Source organism: Balaenoptera physalus (genome assembly GCF_965194825.1).
Source record: "Balaenoptera physalus genome assembly, chromosome: 9".
Taxonomy (NCBI): domain Eukaryota; kingdom Metazoa; phylum Chordata; class Mammalia; order Artiodactyla; family Balaenopteridae; genus Balaenoptera; species Balaenoptera physalus.
In genome coordinates, this window is record NC_138888.1 from 98,123,850 (window position 1) to 98,139,524 (window position 15,675).

The 15,675-nt window shown below is 42.3% G+C and overlaps 1 protein-coding gene across 2 annotated transcripts in view; it reads left to right on the top strand.

Annotated features, from left to right (window-relative positions):
• The window catches only part of SLC17A5 (solute carrier family 17 member 5), a 49,200-nt gene extending 35,498 nt beyond the window's left edge, over positions 1 to 13,702 (top strand). Inside the window, exons 10-11 of one of the 2 annotated variants that reach the window (XM_082474241.1) lie at positions 8,806 to 8,896; positions 12,355 to 13,702. In XM_082474241.1, the coding sequence (XP_082330367.1) occupies positions 8,806 to 8,896; positions 12,355 to 12,492 (229 nt within the window). In that variant the 3' untranslated portion in view covers positions 12,493 to 13,702. The remainder of the gene's footprint in view (positions 1 to 8,805; positions 8,897 to 12,354) is intronic. The other variant, XM_082474242.1, reaches the window with a different exon arrangement.
• The last annotated feature ends 1,973 nt before the right edge of the window (positions 13,703 to 15,675 follow it).

Consider the following 15,675-nt stretch of genomic DNA (forward strand, 5'->3'; position numbering starts at 1 on the left):
TCGAGCCCTGGTCCGGGAAGATCCCACATGCCGCGGAGCAACTAAGCCCTCGCGCCACAACTACTGAGCCTGCGCTCTAGAGCCCGTGAGCCACAACTACTGAGCCGCGTGCCTCAACTACTGAAGCCCGTGTACCTACAGCCTGTGCTCCGCAACAAGAGAAGCCACCGCAATGAGAAGCCCGCGCGCCGCAACTAGAGGAAGCCCGCGTGCAGCAACGAAGACCCAATGCAGCCAAAAATTTAAAAATTAATTAATTTTTTTTTTAAAAGATTCTGGTTCAAAAGATAAAATGCATATACAAAGCTTTAAAAATAAATAAAATAAAATAACTCCACAAGTTCTTCAACGCTCCTCCCTTCAAAAGGTGGAGCCTATGTCCCCTCCCTTTGCGCGTGGGCTGGGTTTAGTGACCTGTTTCTAAGGAGTAGAATCCGGCGGAAGGGATGGTGTCTGAGTGGGTCCTAGAAGGCAGCGTAGCACCCTGCTTGCTCTTTCTCTCTCAGATGACTCACACTGGGGGCGCCAACTGCCGCATGGTAAGGACACGCAGCACCCAGTACAAGGCCCAGAGGGGAGGCACGAGGCCTCCAGCCCGCAGCCACATGAGTGGGATGAGAAGCTGGTCCCCCAGCCCCAGGCAAACCTTCAGATGAGCGCGGCCCCGGCCAACAGCGTCTCTGAAACCTCCTGAGAGATTCGGAGCCAGAATCACCCAGCTAAGCCCCTCCTACATTCCTGACCCGCAGAAACTGTGAGATGACAGATATTTGTTATCTGAAGCTGCTGCCTTTTGAGGTAATTTATTATGTGGCAGTAAATAACTGATTAAAAAATCTTCACTGTTAGTTTTTGATTTTCTCTGTGACATGGGAGTCAGGTTCATTGCTGAGACTAAGAAAAAAATAGAGTAAAAGACTTGAGAATGGGGCTTCCCTGGTGGCGCAGTGGTTGAGAATCTGCCTGCCAATACAGGGGACACGGGTTCGAGCCCTGGTCTGGGAAGATCCCACATGCCGCGGAGCAACTAGGCCCGTGAGCCACAACTACTGAGCCTGCGCGTCTGGAGCCTGTGCTCCACAACAAGAGAAGCCGCGATAGTGAGAGGCCCACGCACCGTGATGAAGAGTGGCCCCCGCTTGCCGCAACTAGAGAAAGCCCTCGCACAGAAACGAAGACCCAACACAGCCATAAATAAATTAATTAACTAATTAAATTTTTTTAAAAAATACGTTTAAAAAAAAAAAAACCAAAGACTTGAGAATGATAAAAGTTCAAAATGGCTCCTGAGAAAAATAGTCACTAAGAACTCCTAGAAGGGATTTGGGGCATTGATGAGGTTCAGCTGAAGTTGGGGAGGAATCGTGTACTCTCACTAGTTTACAAGGTGCTTTTTTCTTTAAGCGCTGTTCAGCAGCCCAAGCGTAGGACTGAAAATGTGCTGTTGAATTGATCTAGGCTTGAGATTTTAACAAGCTGAGTCAAAGGGATCTGGGAATTGGGAGTTTGGGCACAGAAGAGGCCCAGGCTGTGTTATCTCTCAGACACTTTTAGTTGAAGGAATGGAAATCCTAATTCAAGCTGGCTAACCATCATAATCTATTAGTGTAAAGTCCAGAGACGGTAGGCTTCAAGCAGGAGTTGATATCCAGCTGTCCACTGATCTTACCCAAGACTCGTTTCTTTTCCACTCTCTACTCTGCCTTGCATACCAGTTTTATCCTAAGGCTGGATCTGCTTATAAAATCATACAGTGAAATGATTGCCGGTTAACAACGAGGATTGCATGCTTCTTCATTCACATCAAGCAAGAAAGAAAATAATCTTTTCCTCTTTCCATCATGGAAATACAGGCTTCATTTGGAACCAGACTGAGTCACATATCCACCCCCTGAACCAACCCCCATGGCCAAGGGAATGCCATTAGACTTCCGCACAATCAGCACACCTGCCCCTAAAGTTAGAGGTGAAGGAGTCAGTGCCCCTAAGCCTCATGGGAATGGATGCTGAGGGAGCCATTGGTGACGTCCACACAACACGTGAAGATATGAACACAAAGAAAAGAACTCATTTGGAAGATGAAGAAACTCAGGCACAGAGGAGCTGTGTGACTTGCAAAGTCACAGTTAGCAAATGGCAGACCGAAGGCTTGCATCCAGGTCTCCCAGCTCTGTGGTCCAGGGATCTTTCTGCTACATCAAGGTGCCTCTCAATGACTTATTTAAAAGATCTTAAGAATTGGTCATTGAAGAGGCACTAGCAGTTACTTTGAAAACTCAGGAAAAAGAACTCATTGCCGAGAACAGATACGTACTTTGGTTGCCTCAGTTAATGTGATTTTATTATAAAACTAAGTAAATAAATACGGGAAATAGAAACGATAAGGAACGTAAAAGTGGCCGAGCAGCCACCCAGCCAGGAGGAGGGTGGTAAGCTACCCACTCCATTTCTTGAAGCTGCAATGTAGTCTGGGTCTGATCAGGTGCCTGAAGTCTGTCAGAGCTCTGGAATCTGGCAAGGGCCCCACTATGCTCTCTTAAACTGGTAGTGAAGGAAAACTGGATCATTAAATAGAAATTGGAGCTATTGTCAAAAGAAGATGAAAGTGCATGCTAGAGAAGGAAAAAGACAAATATCCATGGTACCTACCTTATAAAATTGTTTTGAGGATTAAATCGAGCACAGAGAGAGAGAGAGAGAGAACACTTAGCTTATAATGTAATAAATGCATTTGCACATAATGCGATAAACTTCATTATTATTTTCTGGCAAACTCTGAGTCAGGTACCATGATCAGGGTCACAAATCAATCCAAGCAAAATACTAAAGGGATGATTGGTGAGCTCTTGGAAAAGAAAATACTGATCACTAAGGAGCCACACCATTGGGTCACTAAGCCCCAAAATAGCAAATTTCTCAGCATCATTTTCGACCATGTCTACACAATATATTTGGTATATCAGGATTTCAACAAGGTCTCCCATGATGTCCTTTTAGACAGGATGGAGAGACATGAACTGGATGTACAATTAGGTGGATTTGTAATCACTAAACTTCAGTGTCATAGCATGCTGATTAATGGACCTAGTCATTAAGCAAGCACTGTGCCAAACACCGTAGCAGATGTTGAAGACATAAACGTGAAACCCTGCTTGCACCTGGGTAAGCTTCTGCTGGCTTGGAGGGTGATATGGTGTTGTCCTGAAGCATTTACTGGACAACCTGCAGGCAGTATCCTGGAACTGGGCTTCAAGCATCAGCTGGGTGGTTGAACTCTCGGTCTTAAAGGCCCTGGTTCAGCCCTGACATTTTATGAATCCTGTAAGTCAAAAAAAAAAAAAAAAAAATTTATCTAGATATGGTATGAAGCTAAACAGTTTATTTGTTTGTTTATTTATTTGTTTGTTTATTTTGCTGTTAAAATGACAGTAATTTTATTAAAGTTCCATACAGTACAAATCAGTAAAACAGACTAGAAATAAAATAATACTTGGAATTCAAAATAATATAAGAATAACATAGTTATTCCATTTAAACCACAAAATAAACCTTGTATGGCTGAAATAAAGGATCTAATTTTTATTTGACTTAAGAGGTTACACTAGCTGTGATACATGACTTCACATCAGTCTCACTGCAAATCATCTGGCTTTTATAACCTCGAATTTTCTCACACATATTAAATCATATAGAAGAAAACCTTTATGAAACAAAGACATTCTACCAATATCACATCTTAATATAGTATTCATTATAAATGTTTCAAGCGCACACTTTGTTTTAGAAAAATAAGCCAAAAACCAATGAGCGATCACAGAAAACAGTAGAGCTTCTCAACATCAAAGGCATATTTCAGGAATGCAGTGGGCACGTGGTTGCCTTTAAGCTTAGAACAGAAAGTAATACGGTGAAAGAAAGTTTGGGAAGATACTAACAGGCTACAGTTCCTAGGCCTCATTAGAGTTCAAATCTCAAGCTAAATGGCTGAAAATGAGTGGAAATTTGGCAAGCCCAGCAGTTTCCATGTCTGGACATGCCGCGTGGGCCCTTGTCCTATTACTTCGACAACTGCCGAGACTTCACACGTTTTCATCCCCTTCCTGTACTTCCTCTGCCCCCACGCATCTCTTACAGCCAAACTCGGGCACTACTTCCTCTAAGAAGCTTTTCCTGAGGTGTCCCCTCCCTGGTCCCCTCAAATGTCCCCCGCCCACACAGAGGGCTGATTAAGGCCCCACCTCTATGCTTCTATAAAACCTGGTACGAATCTCTAACATAGTTTGATTATTCAGGCTATTACGTTTAATTACATTACTGGCCCATAGTCTTTCTCATTAAGTAAACTGAGCTCCTTGAGAACAAGAACTGTGTTTAATTCATTGTTGGACACCAGAGTCTTCCATAGTGGTTGACACAAATGACATACCTAAGAATTGTTTGTTAAATGAATGAATGGATGGGTGGATGGCAACAGTAACTGGTATTTACTTTTAAAATGGTTTGAACCATTGGCTCTCCTTCGTGCATTATAATTATAATTGGTTGGAAACTGTGATGAGAATTGGCTGCATCCAAGCGAGGCAGTGGGGTGAGGGATGTATTTCTCGCACATTTGAGGAGTATCTTCATAATCAACAATTTGGTTTGGTTCATCCTTTTCCTCCCTTACTCTGAGAATAGTAGATAAATTGTGGGAAAATAAAACATCATTTTTAAAAATCTATTCAACAGATATTTACTGAGCGTCAGCTGTCCAAAGTGGTATGTGCCCTAGGCAGACCCAGATTCTATCCTCAAGGAGACTATAGTTTTTTTTGTTTTTTTTTTAATTGGAATATAGTTGACTTACAATGTTGTGTTAGTTTCATGTGAATTGGTTATACATATACATATATCCACTCTTTTTTATTTTTTTTAATATTTATTTATTTATTTGGTTGCACCGGGTCTTAGTTGCAGCAGGCAGGCTCCTTAGTTGCGGCAGGTGGGCTCCTTAGTTGTGGCATGTCAACTCTTAGTTGTGGCATGCATGTGGGCTCTAGTTCCCTGACCAGGGATCGAACCCGGGCCCCCCTGCATTGGGAGCGTGGAGTCTTATCCACTGCGCCCCCAGGGAAGTCCCTATCCACTCTTTTTTAGATTCTTTTCCCATATAGGCCATTACTGAGTATTGAGTAGAGTTCCCTGGCTATACATCAGGTTCTTATTAGTTATCTATTTATATATAGTAGTGTGTATATGTCAATCCCAATCTCCCAATTTATCCCTCCTTCCCCCTTACCCCCTGGTAACCATAAGTTTGTTTTCTACATCTGTGACTCTATTTCTGTTTTGTAAGTAGTTCATTTGTACCATTTTTTTTTAGATTCCACATATAAGCAATATATGATATTTGTCTTTCTGTGTCTGACTTACTTCACTCAGTATGACAATCTCTAGGTCCATCCATGTTGCTGCAAATTGCATTATTTCATTCTATTTCATGGCTGATTAACATTTCATTGTGTATATATACCACATCTTCTTTATCCATTCCTCTGTTGATGGACATTTTATATATCTATAATGCTGCCTTATTGAAAACATAGTCACCACTGAATTCAATCTGTAGGAAAGATCAGTTTTCTCTTGCTTAGTTTTTCACCACAAGCCCCAGCATTATAGATATAACATCCCAATATTAAGTACGGATTTGGAATCAGGCAAATTGGGTAACATTTTATAGTCTTTCTTTCTTATCCATAGAATGAAGGTACTAATCCCTACCTCTTGGGGTTCATTTTACTATTAAAGTGGGATAAGATATATCAAATACTTAGAGCCCTGCCTGACATAAGGTTTTTCAATAGGCAGTCAGTATTCCTATTAGCATATAAATATATGTCTACATGGTATTTTCTAAGTCTTTTCTTCTGTAGACTAAAATAGATATTTTCTGTGGATAATTTTGTTGCCCAGATTCAAGGGATTGGGATAGATTTTTAACCGTTAATCCCACAGAATTCTAGGACTCCAATAGCACAGAATCCAGACTGAGTCCATACAACATGTTCTTTTTTCCAGGCTCTCATCAATCTTTCATGGCCTTTCCTGGCCAAGTGTAATATAAATACTTGAATGAGCTTCTTGGTGCTGACATTTAGAATTTCACAGCATTCATCTGCACTTAATATCTGTCACTGAAAAGGCCTGGCAACATTGCAGTCGGTTCCTCCTACTGCCAAGGTGTTAATGGTTTTAAAAAAAAAAAAAAAAGGACAGGTTCTGCCAAGCTTGGTTAATTTAAGATCCACTCCCTAAAGGGCATAAGCCAAAAAGATCTGTGCCACGTGGTTTTGTTATTGTGCCCTGTATACACGAGTTTTCAACATAAAAATTTGTGACGTTTCTAGATAACTGAATTAGGTTCAGCAGGATGTTTTATTTAGGCACTGTGTCAATCAACTCAGCATGCCATACAAAATACCATGTGGCTGAGTAGCTTAAAAAACAGAAATTGATTTTCTCACAGTTCTGGAGGCTGGAAGTCCGTGGTCAGGGTGCCAGCAGGGTTAGGTTCTGGTGAGGGCTCTCTTCCTGGTTTGCAGACGGTCACCTTTTCACTGCGTCCTCACGCGTGGCCTTTCCTCCATATATGCTCACAGAGACAGAGAACGCGATCTCTCTTTCTTCCTCTTCTTGTCAGGCCACCAATCCTATTAGGTTGGGACCCTACCTTTATGACCTCATTTAACCTTAATTAACGCCTAAAAGCCCTATCTCCAAATACAGTCACATTGGAGGTATAGATTGGGGGAGGACACAATTCAGTCCATTGCAGGCACTTTTCCATGTCTAAAATGGGGAGAGGAATTTCAGATAAGTAGTCTGCAACCAAGGTATTGAGTATCCTAAACCCTAACAGAAACAGTATTATCCCACAATAAGACTATATGGTCTAATAAACATCAAGTTTCTTTAATTTTGACCACAATTTTATAATACTGATTATCTCATTAAACAATTAAAAGCTCTAATTGGACTTTGAATATACCTAGGTGACTTTTATGAAAAATAAGTTAATAAATGCCATTTACTTGCTTAACTAATTTTTTTTTTAATAAATTTATTTATTTATTTTTGGCTGCCTTGGGTCCCCGTTGCTGCATGCGCGCTTTCTCTAGTTGTGGCGAGCGGGGGCTACTCTTCATTGCGGTGCGTGGGCTTCTCATTGCGGTGGCTTCTCTTGTTGCGGAGCACGGGGTCTAGGCGCACGGGCTTCAGTAGTTGTGGCTCGCGGGCTTCAGTAGTTGTGGCTCGCGGGCTCTAGAGCACAGGCTCAGTAGTTGTGGTGCACGGGCTTAGTTGCTCTGCGGCATGTGGGATCTTCCCGGACCAGGAACCCGTGTCCCCTGCATTGGCAGGCGGATTCCCAACCACTGCGCCACCAGGGAAGTCCCTGCTTAACTAGTTTTTAACTCCACCGCCACCATTAAGTTTTCTTGCTAAAAATGTCAAACCTAAATCTAATGAACCCTTTAGGATCTCGAGTCTAGATACTACCAGTGTGCAGGAAATACAGGGGACATAACTCTATGTCAAATGATGCCTCAGTCTACAAACTCCAGAACGTAGGGCCATCTACAGGACAAAATCCCAGGTTCTTCAGTTGACACACACAGCTATCGATACATAAACAACAACTTAAAATAATGTTCAGCAACCCTAGCATGTAATCCGAAATGTTGCATACTGTACGACCCTTTGGAGCCAAAGCACCGAAGGGGTGCTGGTCTCCGTGGGACAAGCTCCAGCAGTCCGTGCAGTGCAGCCTCACAGGACCACGCATGGGCCTGAACAGCTGCGGGTCACACGCATTTCTGTGGTCAGCATGTATTGAATGGGCATAGATGTCGCACTGGCTGCTGGAAATAATAAAGGGGAATAAAACATGAGTTTTCAGGGAGACCATGGAGTCAGAATTAGCGAACTTGAATTAGAGAACGAGTACCTCTTAAAGCACAAACTACTAGCTTTGAGGGCAGTAAAGATTCTGAAAAGACAGAGTTCAAAATGCATTTTTGTCATACACCTACAATATATATAAACCAAACTTGTCTATTTCTGGGACAGTGTGCAAGGATTTAGCGACAAGAAGATACGTAATAAGTTGAACAGGTAAGTTGTGAAATTGTGTGTTCAGTATGATCTCATTTCTATAATATATATACAGAAAAAAATAATTAGGATATTTACCAAAATGTTAATGTTGATTATCTCTATATAGAAGGATTATAAGTAATTTTACTTTCTTTGTAATATTTTTTTTTAATTTTTAACAATGACATAAATTTTGTAATCAGGAAATAAATTCTCTTTTTAACTTAAAAAATTTTAAGGCACATGAAGCTTCCTATCTAGATACAGCCTTGTATGAAAATCATATCTCAGCACTTTTCTGTTTCACTGTAAAAGGGATCATTTCAATGGCTCTGTTTCTCTATGTGATGTTAGAACTATTGAAATGCAGGTTTTTAACTCCCCAAATATTTAGTCCTATTTCAGTAAGACGTCTCATTTAGACATAAAATTTCACAAGAATACAGCCTGGGAATGGTCTAGCTATCTATGGACAGAAGCTATTTAAATGTGTGATGCAGGGAATTCCCTGGCGGTCCAGTGGTTAGGATTCCACACTTGCATTCGCAGGTGGCACGGGTTCGATGCCTGGTTGGCGAACTAAGATCCCACAAGCTGCGCGGTGCCCCCCGCCCCCCCCAAAAATGTGTAACACAATAATAAACCCCTATGAAAATGTTTCTGCAGGTATGCTGGTATCCTCCTGGGCATCACAAATACATTTGCCACTATACCTGGAATGATCGGGCCCATCATTGCTAGAAGTCTGACCCCTGAGGTAAGTAGATAATTTGCCTATAAACTGAAAAGCTCTAAACAGTTCATTTGAAGCTGCACATCTGTGTCAAAGTTGAGTAAATTTTAATTAAGGGTAAAATTCTGAATGTCTGTTCTTATGCAATTATTTACAGCAACAAAAAGCTAAATACCGTAATAGGTAGGAAAGTATATTTTCAAAGAACACTGTTTGAATTTTAGGCAGAACAATAGAACTAAGTTAAATGAAGATCTTGTAACTGAAACCACACAGGTACTTAAAAGCTGTGATATTATACCAGATAAATAACTTGTATCTTTGGTTTGAACAAATAAAAATTGGCAATGTAGAATTATTCCAGAAATGGAACCACGAAAGTGTCAGGAAATCAGGTGAGAATGAATAGGAACAGTTGAAATAATCAAGAACGTTTAGAAGAGCAGAATACTTAGGAAGACGTATAGGTGTCTTCACATATTTGAAAGATGGTGACTTATTCTCGGTGGTTCCACAAAGCCAGATGGAGAGAAGGTACGAGGAGACAACAGGCAAGTTTTCTGTTTAAAGCTGTTACCGTGTAGAATGGGCTGCCGTTTGAGTTAGTGAGCCCTGAAACGGTCAAACATGTATTCAACTGGCATTTCTTGAGTGCTTATTACTGTGACAGATACTAAGGATTCAAAGGCAAAATTATAAGATCCCACATTTGAGAAATTCATTATTTGGAGATTATGTGTAATGAAAGTACAGTGTGACAAAAACTGCAGAAAAAATGTATGCTCTTGCTGTGGACACAGAGGAGGGGACAACCAGTTTGTGGGGACGGAGCCTGGAGGAGTGAGCCAGGGTGTGGGAAGGGCTGGCATCTGGCCTGTGTCAGGGCACTGAGGCCCCAGAAGCACGGCGGGCCCGGGGTTGGTGTGGCCTGAAGCAGAGACACTGAGTTATACTGTGTAAGAAGTCAAATTCAGCGACCTCAAAGGCCCTTTCCAACTCCAGTTTTCTACTACTTAAGAAAATCTAAAGGACTAGTGAAATGTATTCTTCAAGAGGCTGACTTAAACCTCTAAAAGAGAATTAATTTCTGTTTTGTCTCTGTGATGAAATTAACACTGTCTAATCCTTAGAATTTCAGTATATGCCTACAAGTTGTCTTATTACCAAATACTCTGACTTCAGACACAGGGGTGTTCACTGCAGGTGGTACTCTACCATTTCTAATTCCTTACTCAAGTGAATCAGTGCCTCCTTGTTACCATTTTCTCTCGCTTAACAGAAAGGAATGTTGGGACCGCTCAGTATGTCACATCACAGATGTTTACCCTTACCTTCATGGAGCATTGTGGCAACACAAGAACCTAAGTCAGCACACTACCATGAGTAATTTCATTCATTATCACTAGCCCTGGCACTTCTGCTGGGAAGATATGGACTCCTGAATTCAAGTCTTGAATGTTTGTAAAGTGGGAACTGAACTGGATTTCAGATCTATTGTTAGAGCATTTGTTTAATGTTATTTAAAAAGGCCATTATTTTTAAAAAGGAAAAACACATTTACCTGCACAATTGTAATTGCTTACAATTAAAGTTTACTGCACTTTATAATTTATAATTTATTTATTATAAATAAATAATGAAATAGGGAGTCCCTGGCAGTCCAGTGGTTAGGATTTGGCACTTTCACTGCCATGGCTCAGATTCAGTCCCTGGTTGAGGAACTGAGATCCCACACGCTTCACAGTGTGGCCAAATAATAATAATAATAATGAAATAAAGGTCAAAGTGTGTCTGAGGTTCAATTCTGTTACAGACAAAACAGTATTCTCTAAAAACTGGTGGAGTTTTTGTTAAAAAACAAACTAGGGGGCTTCCCTGGTGGCGCAGTGGTTGAGAATCTGCCTGCCAATGCAGGGGACACGGGTTCGAGCCCTGGTCTGGGAAGATCCCACATGCCGCGGAGCAACTGGGCCCGTGAGCCACAATTACTGAGCCTGCGTGTCTGGAGCCTGTGCTCCGCAACAAGAGAGGCCGCGATAGTGAGAGGCCCGCGCACCGTGATGAAGAGTGGCCCCTGCTCTCCGCAACTGGAGAAAGCCCTCGCACAGAAACGAAGACCCAACACAGCCAAAAATAAAATATAACAATAAATTAATTAATTAAAAACAAAACAAAACAAAACTAGGCGCTTTGTGCGATTTCTGGTACAGTTGACTGATTTTAAGTCACCCGTTGCCTCCAGATAACACTGAGGTATTATTTTATCCTGCAGATCACACAGCAGCTTTTTCTTAGAATCCTAAGAAGCTGTCTTAAACCTGTCTCTCAGGTATATGACGTAATTAGTAATTACTGACCGACTTCTACTCTAGGATGGTAACACGTTGTTAGCAAGCATATCTAAATAGTCCCTAAAATTTAAGATGATTTCTAAGATTTTGTTTTTCACCAAAATACATTCATCTCAGATAAGTATAATTAACCATGGAGTGCTCCTTTCTTTCTCCGTGTTTTTCCTTTTTTCCTAAATAAATGACTTCATGCCAACTTGCTGGTGCCTTTCCTTTTTCTTCCTCACTGCCAATTCAGCTGCTTGGTTTTTTCTTTTCTAACTGCTGCAAATGAAGCACTCTGGTTACATTGAAATTGTGAAAATCCAAAAACAAAGGTTGTTAAAGATAGTCACACGACCCAGAGATGTAGATAACTACTGGATATTTTTATGCCACTGGATTACACACTGTGTCTTATTGATCTCTTACTGACAGATCCCATCCGTGTCCTGTGTTGTGTGCCATTCAAGAGCCCTGCAAGATCTTTCAGGCCAGGCCTCGAACTTGAACTTCAACGTCCATCTTAACTCATCCTTCCTTGATCTGCCCCTGACACCCCCTACCTGAGAACTTGGGAGATGATGTGCAGGCATAATACTAATACTTTCCGAGTAACACACGAGTTGAGGACATGCCAATGTTTTATTTTTAGTAAACTTTTTTATCGAAGTGTAACATGCATTTTTTAAATGCACAAATCCTCAGTAGACAAGCTGGACAAATTTTCACAAAGTTAATACATCTGTGTGACCAGTGCCCACCCAGTCAAGAAACAGAACGTCACCTCCTTCACAAAGCCTCCAGGTAGCCCTTCCTTCCTCTTTCACCCCCACCAAGAGGAACCACTATCCTTTTTAACACTGTAGATTATTTTTGTCTGATGACGGTCTTTATATCAATGGAATCGTTCAGTGTGCACCCTTTGTTTGTGAGGCGTATCGATGTTGTTGTGGGTCATTCGTTGTCATTGCTCTATTCCGTTGAACACATATGCCACCATCTCACTGTTGATGGACATTTGGGTTGTTTCCAGTTTTTATGAATAATGCTACTGCCGTATAAAAACAATCCTGTGACGCCACCTTTTTTGAAAGCGGACTACCAACAAAACCCTTTTCCATTTGCATCGTTTTCTTTCTTTCTCTGCAGAACACTGTTGGAGAATGGCAAACTGTTTTCTGCACTGCCGCTACTATCAACGTATTTGGTGCCATTTTCTTCACACTGTTCGCCAAAGGTGAAGTACAAAACTGGGCTGTTAGGGATCACCGTGGACACAGAAACTGAAGGAACCAATAAATAATCCTGTCTCAATGTATTTTTGTTTATCATGTAACCTAACAGTGCCTTTGATATTTTAATGTGTAAGCAATCTATATACAAGAAAAAAATTGTACTGTATTAAATTTTTAAGGCTTGTAATCATGAAATGTCACTAGTTGCCAGATTCGTAAAATTAGCTGTTTTTAATGATTAATAACACATTTGCTGGAACTTACACTTCAGGGTCACATACCTGGCTGCAAGTCAGGCAATCTGAAATAGGGGAGTTCTATTTATTTTTAAGACCACACTGAAAGGGATGAGCAGAAATGGACCCCCTCTATACCTTTGCTTAAGCTGGATAATAATTCTCAGGTCTTGGTAAACACCTTTTTTTTGTACCCTTTCCTCAAAAAATGATTTGTCAGTCATCAACATTCCCTGACACTTAGATCTCAAACTTTAGCATCTCCACAGAGCCGCCAGCCACTGTATCATTCTGCCTGGCAGCTTCACTGAGGGAAGCACGCCCAGGCAGCTGCCAGGCATTCCCTCTCTGGCTTGACCAGGGTCAGCGCCAAGGCTTTGGATGGTGTCGTTCCCCCGGGGCTGTTAACGAGTGGATGAAGCCCTGAGCCGGCAGGGACATTGCGGTCCTCAGCCATGGCTTCCGTGCCCCTCTCCCTTCCCTTCCCAGCACGCTGGAATACTGACTGGCATGTAACCTGCAAAAGAAAGTATGATGCCCAGTTTAGCCACAAGTAACATCATCCCACCTTCACGTGGATCAGAGTATAAATTTTCAAGCCCTGCATTCTATGAGCTCCACCAGGATAATTAAATTCAAAAAAAAGCACCCTCACGTGTTTTCTCTCTCTCTTAATGCGTGTCTGGTCGCAGCTCAAGGTTAGGGTGACTCTTACTTCCGCAGCACCTGCAACCAGTGGGGTGACCATCTTTACTGCTGGTTTCTGAAAGCTCATTTTGCTGATTTTTCCTGGGCCATCTTCCAGTGGTTTTTGAGCGTGCTTTGAGGGCATTTATGTGGTTTAGAACTTGATTTATGTTTTGTTGTGTATGTTTAACACTACCTGTAACATCTTAACTAAAGCTATTTAATGTAATATGATGTGTATACATTTCTGTAAATTTATTTTTAAATCTGTAAATAACTTTAAGTTGCTATGGTGATTTTTCTTTTATAAATTATCAAAATAAACCTTTTTGGATTGATTTTTTTTTTTGATCTGACAGTTCTGTGATACCTTCTAGTAGCCACAGTGGCTATTTTACATCTTTTCTGCCATCTTCCTCAACCACTGATCTACCTCTACCCACATCTCTGCCACCATGCAGCCAGGATACATAGGTCCTCTAAGTGATGGAGCATCAGAAACCCCTACTGCCATCAGCCTGCCCTTCCTGACTCTGAAAAGGGTCCACTCTTCCTGCTAAAGCATATGCCGGCATCACTGATTATATCCTCTCACCTCCTCCAGACCTTGCTTCAGTAATTCCTCTTCCTCAGTCTCTACCTCTTTTCTTGTTCTTTCCCTTCTGTCTCAAAGACACACAAGCCTTCTAGCCTTTAAAAAAAACAAAAATACCTAACTCTCCTGGGGGCGTGAAAACACACACACATCCCCTGGTGGTCCAGTGATTAGGACTCGGCACTTTCACTTCCAAGGCCCGGGTTCAGTCCCTGGTTGGGGAACTAAGATCCCACAAGCCGCATGGCGCGGCACACATGCACAAAATATATATATAATATTTCTAGAATGATACTCAAGAAACTGGACATAGTGGTTCCTACTAGAGAGAAAAAGTTGGCAACCAGGGCTGGGACGGGGAATTCATTTTCACCTTACCGAATGTGACAGTATAACCTATCCAAGTAAAAACATCATTTAAAAAAACAAGACACCTGCTGCTCAGGCTACTGTGTGATCACCCCCAGGCTTTGCACTGCACGACGGACATGCCCAGCGAGCTGTCTTCACTGCACCTGAGAAGTTTAAATCCAGCCTCACACTCACCCCTCACCCCTCACCCCTCACCCCCAATAAAACCAACTGTTCCTGCCACTCTCCTTACCCCTGTCACTGAGGCTCGGGGCTTGGAGTCGTTTTTTATCCTTCCTCTTCCCTCATCTCCCACCTCACCCTCAACCCTGTGTATAATTAACCACCTGTCTTTTCCATTCCAGTTCGTTAAAGTCTCTGGATTTTTTTTTTTTTTTTTAAATCCCTCTGGCCATCCCCTAAATAAGATCTCTGCGGCTCTTGTTTCCACCTGGAATAGAAAAGTTAAGTGGTCTCACTGCCTTTAGTCTGAACCTCTAATGTCCAGCTTCGCACCTGTGCTGGGTCATTGGTCCAAGTACAATGCATCCCCTCTCCCGGCTGAGGATGCTCCCCCAAGGTGAACCCGCTCCCCCGCACCTCCCTTCGCCCACCCGGGAATCAATCCCTTTGCCCAGCAGCCTGCCCTCCTCACTCCTAGGCTCGGTCCGCTCCATCCTCATCTCCCACGCCTGTTTCAGCTACATCCAGGGACTTCCCGCACTCTCCATTTTTCCCTCCCCTTCCTTAGCTTTACGAACTTCCTTCCTTGAGCCTGGAAGGTTGCACTTCATCCCCACCTCCTTCAGGACCCTCGATTTCTTCTACCCTCTGTGATCTAGATGTGGTCTCTTCCTTTGATCCACTACAACACCATATTATTTATTAATTTTGAGTTTTTTGCTTTGTTTTAAACTTGAGGACTCAGGCTCAGTTATGAAGAAAGGGTCATTCATTCATTCAACAAACATGAATATCTACTCTTTGCTCGGCTGTAAGGATACACAGATATGTGGCTGACACAGTCCTCTTCCTCCTGCAAGTCTCCCTGGAACTGTCGGCCTCCCTGATCCCCCAGCTCCTCCCCCAGCATTCTCTGTACAATACCCAGGAACGCATGTCTGTGTCTGTCTCCCTGTTATTCACCACAAGCACCTTTTTTTAAAGAATCAATTTTATTTCTTTATTTATTTTTGGCTGCGTTGGGTCTTCGTTGCTGCACACGGGCTTTCTCTAGTTGCGGCGAGCGGGGGCTACTCTTCGTTGTGGTGCGCGGGCTTCTCGTTGCGGTGGCTTCTCTTGTCGCGGAGCAGGGCCTCTAGGCGCGTGGGCTTCAGTAGTTGTGGCTCGCGGGCTCAGTAGTCGT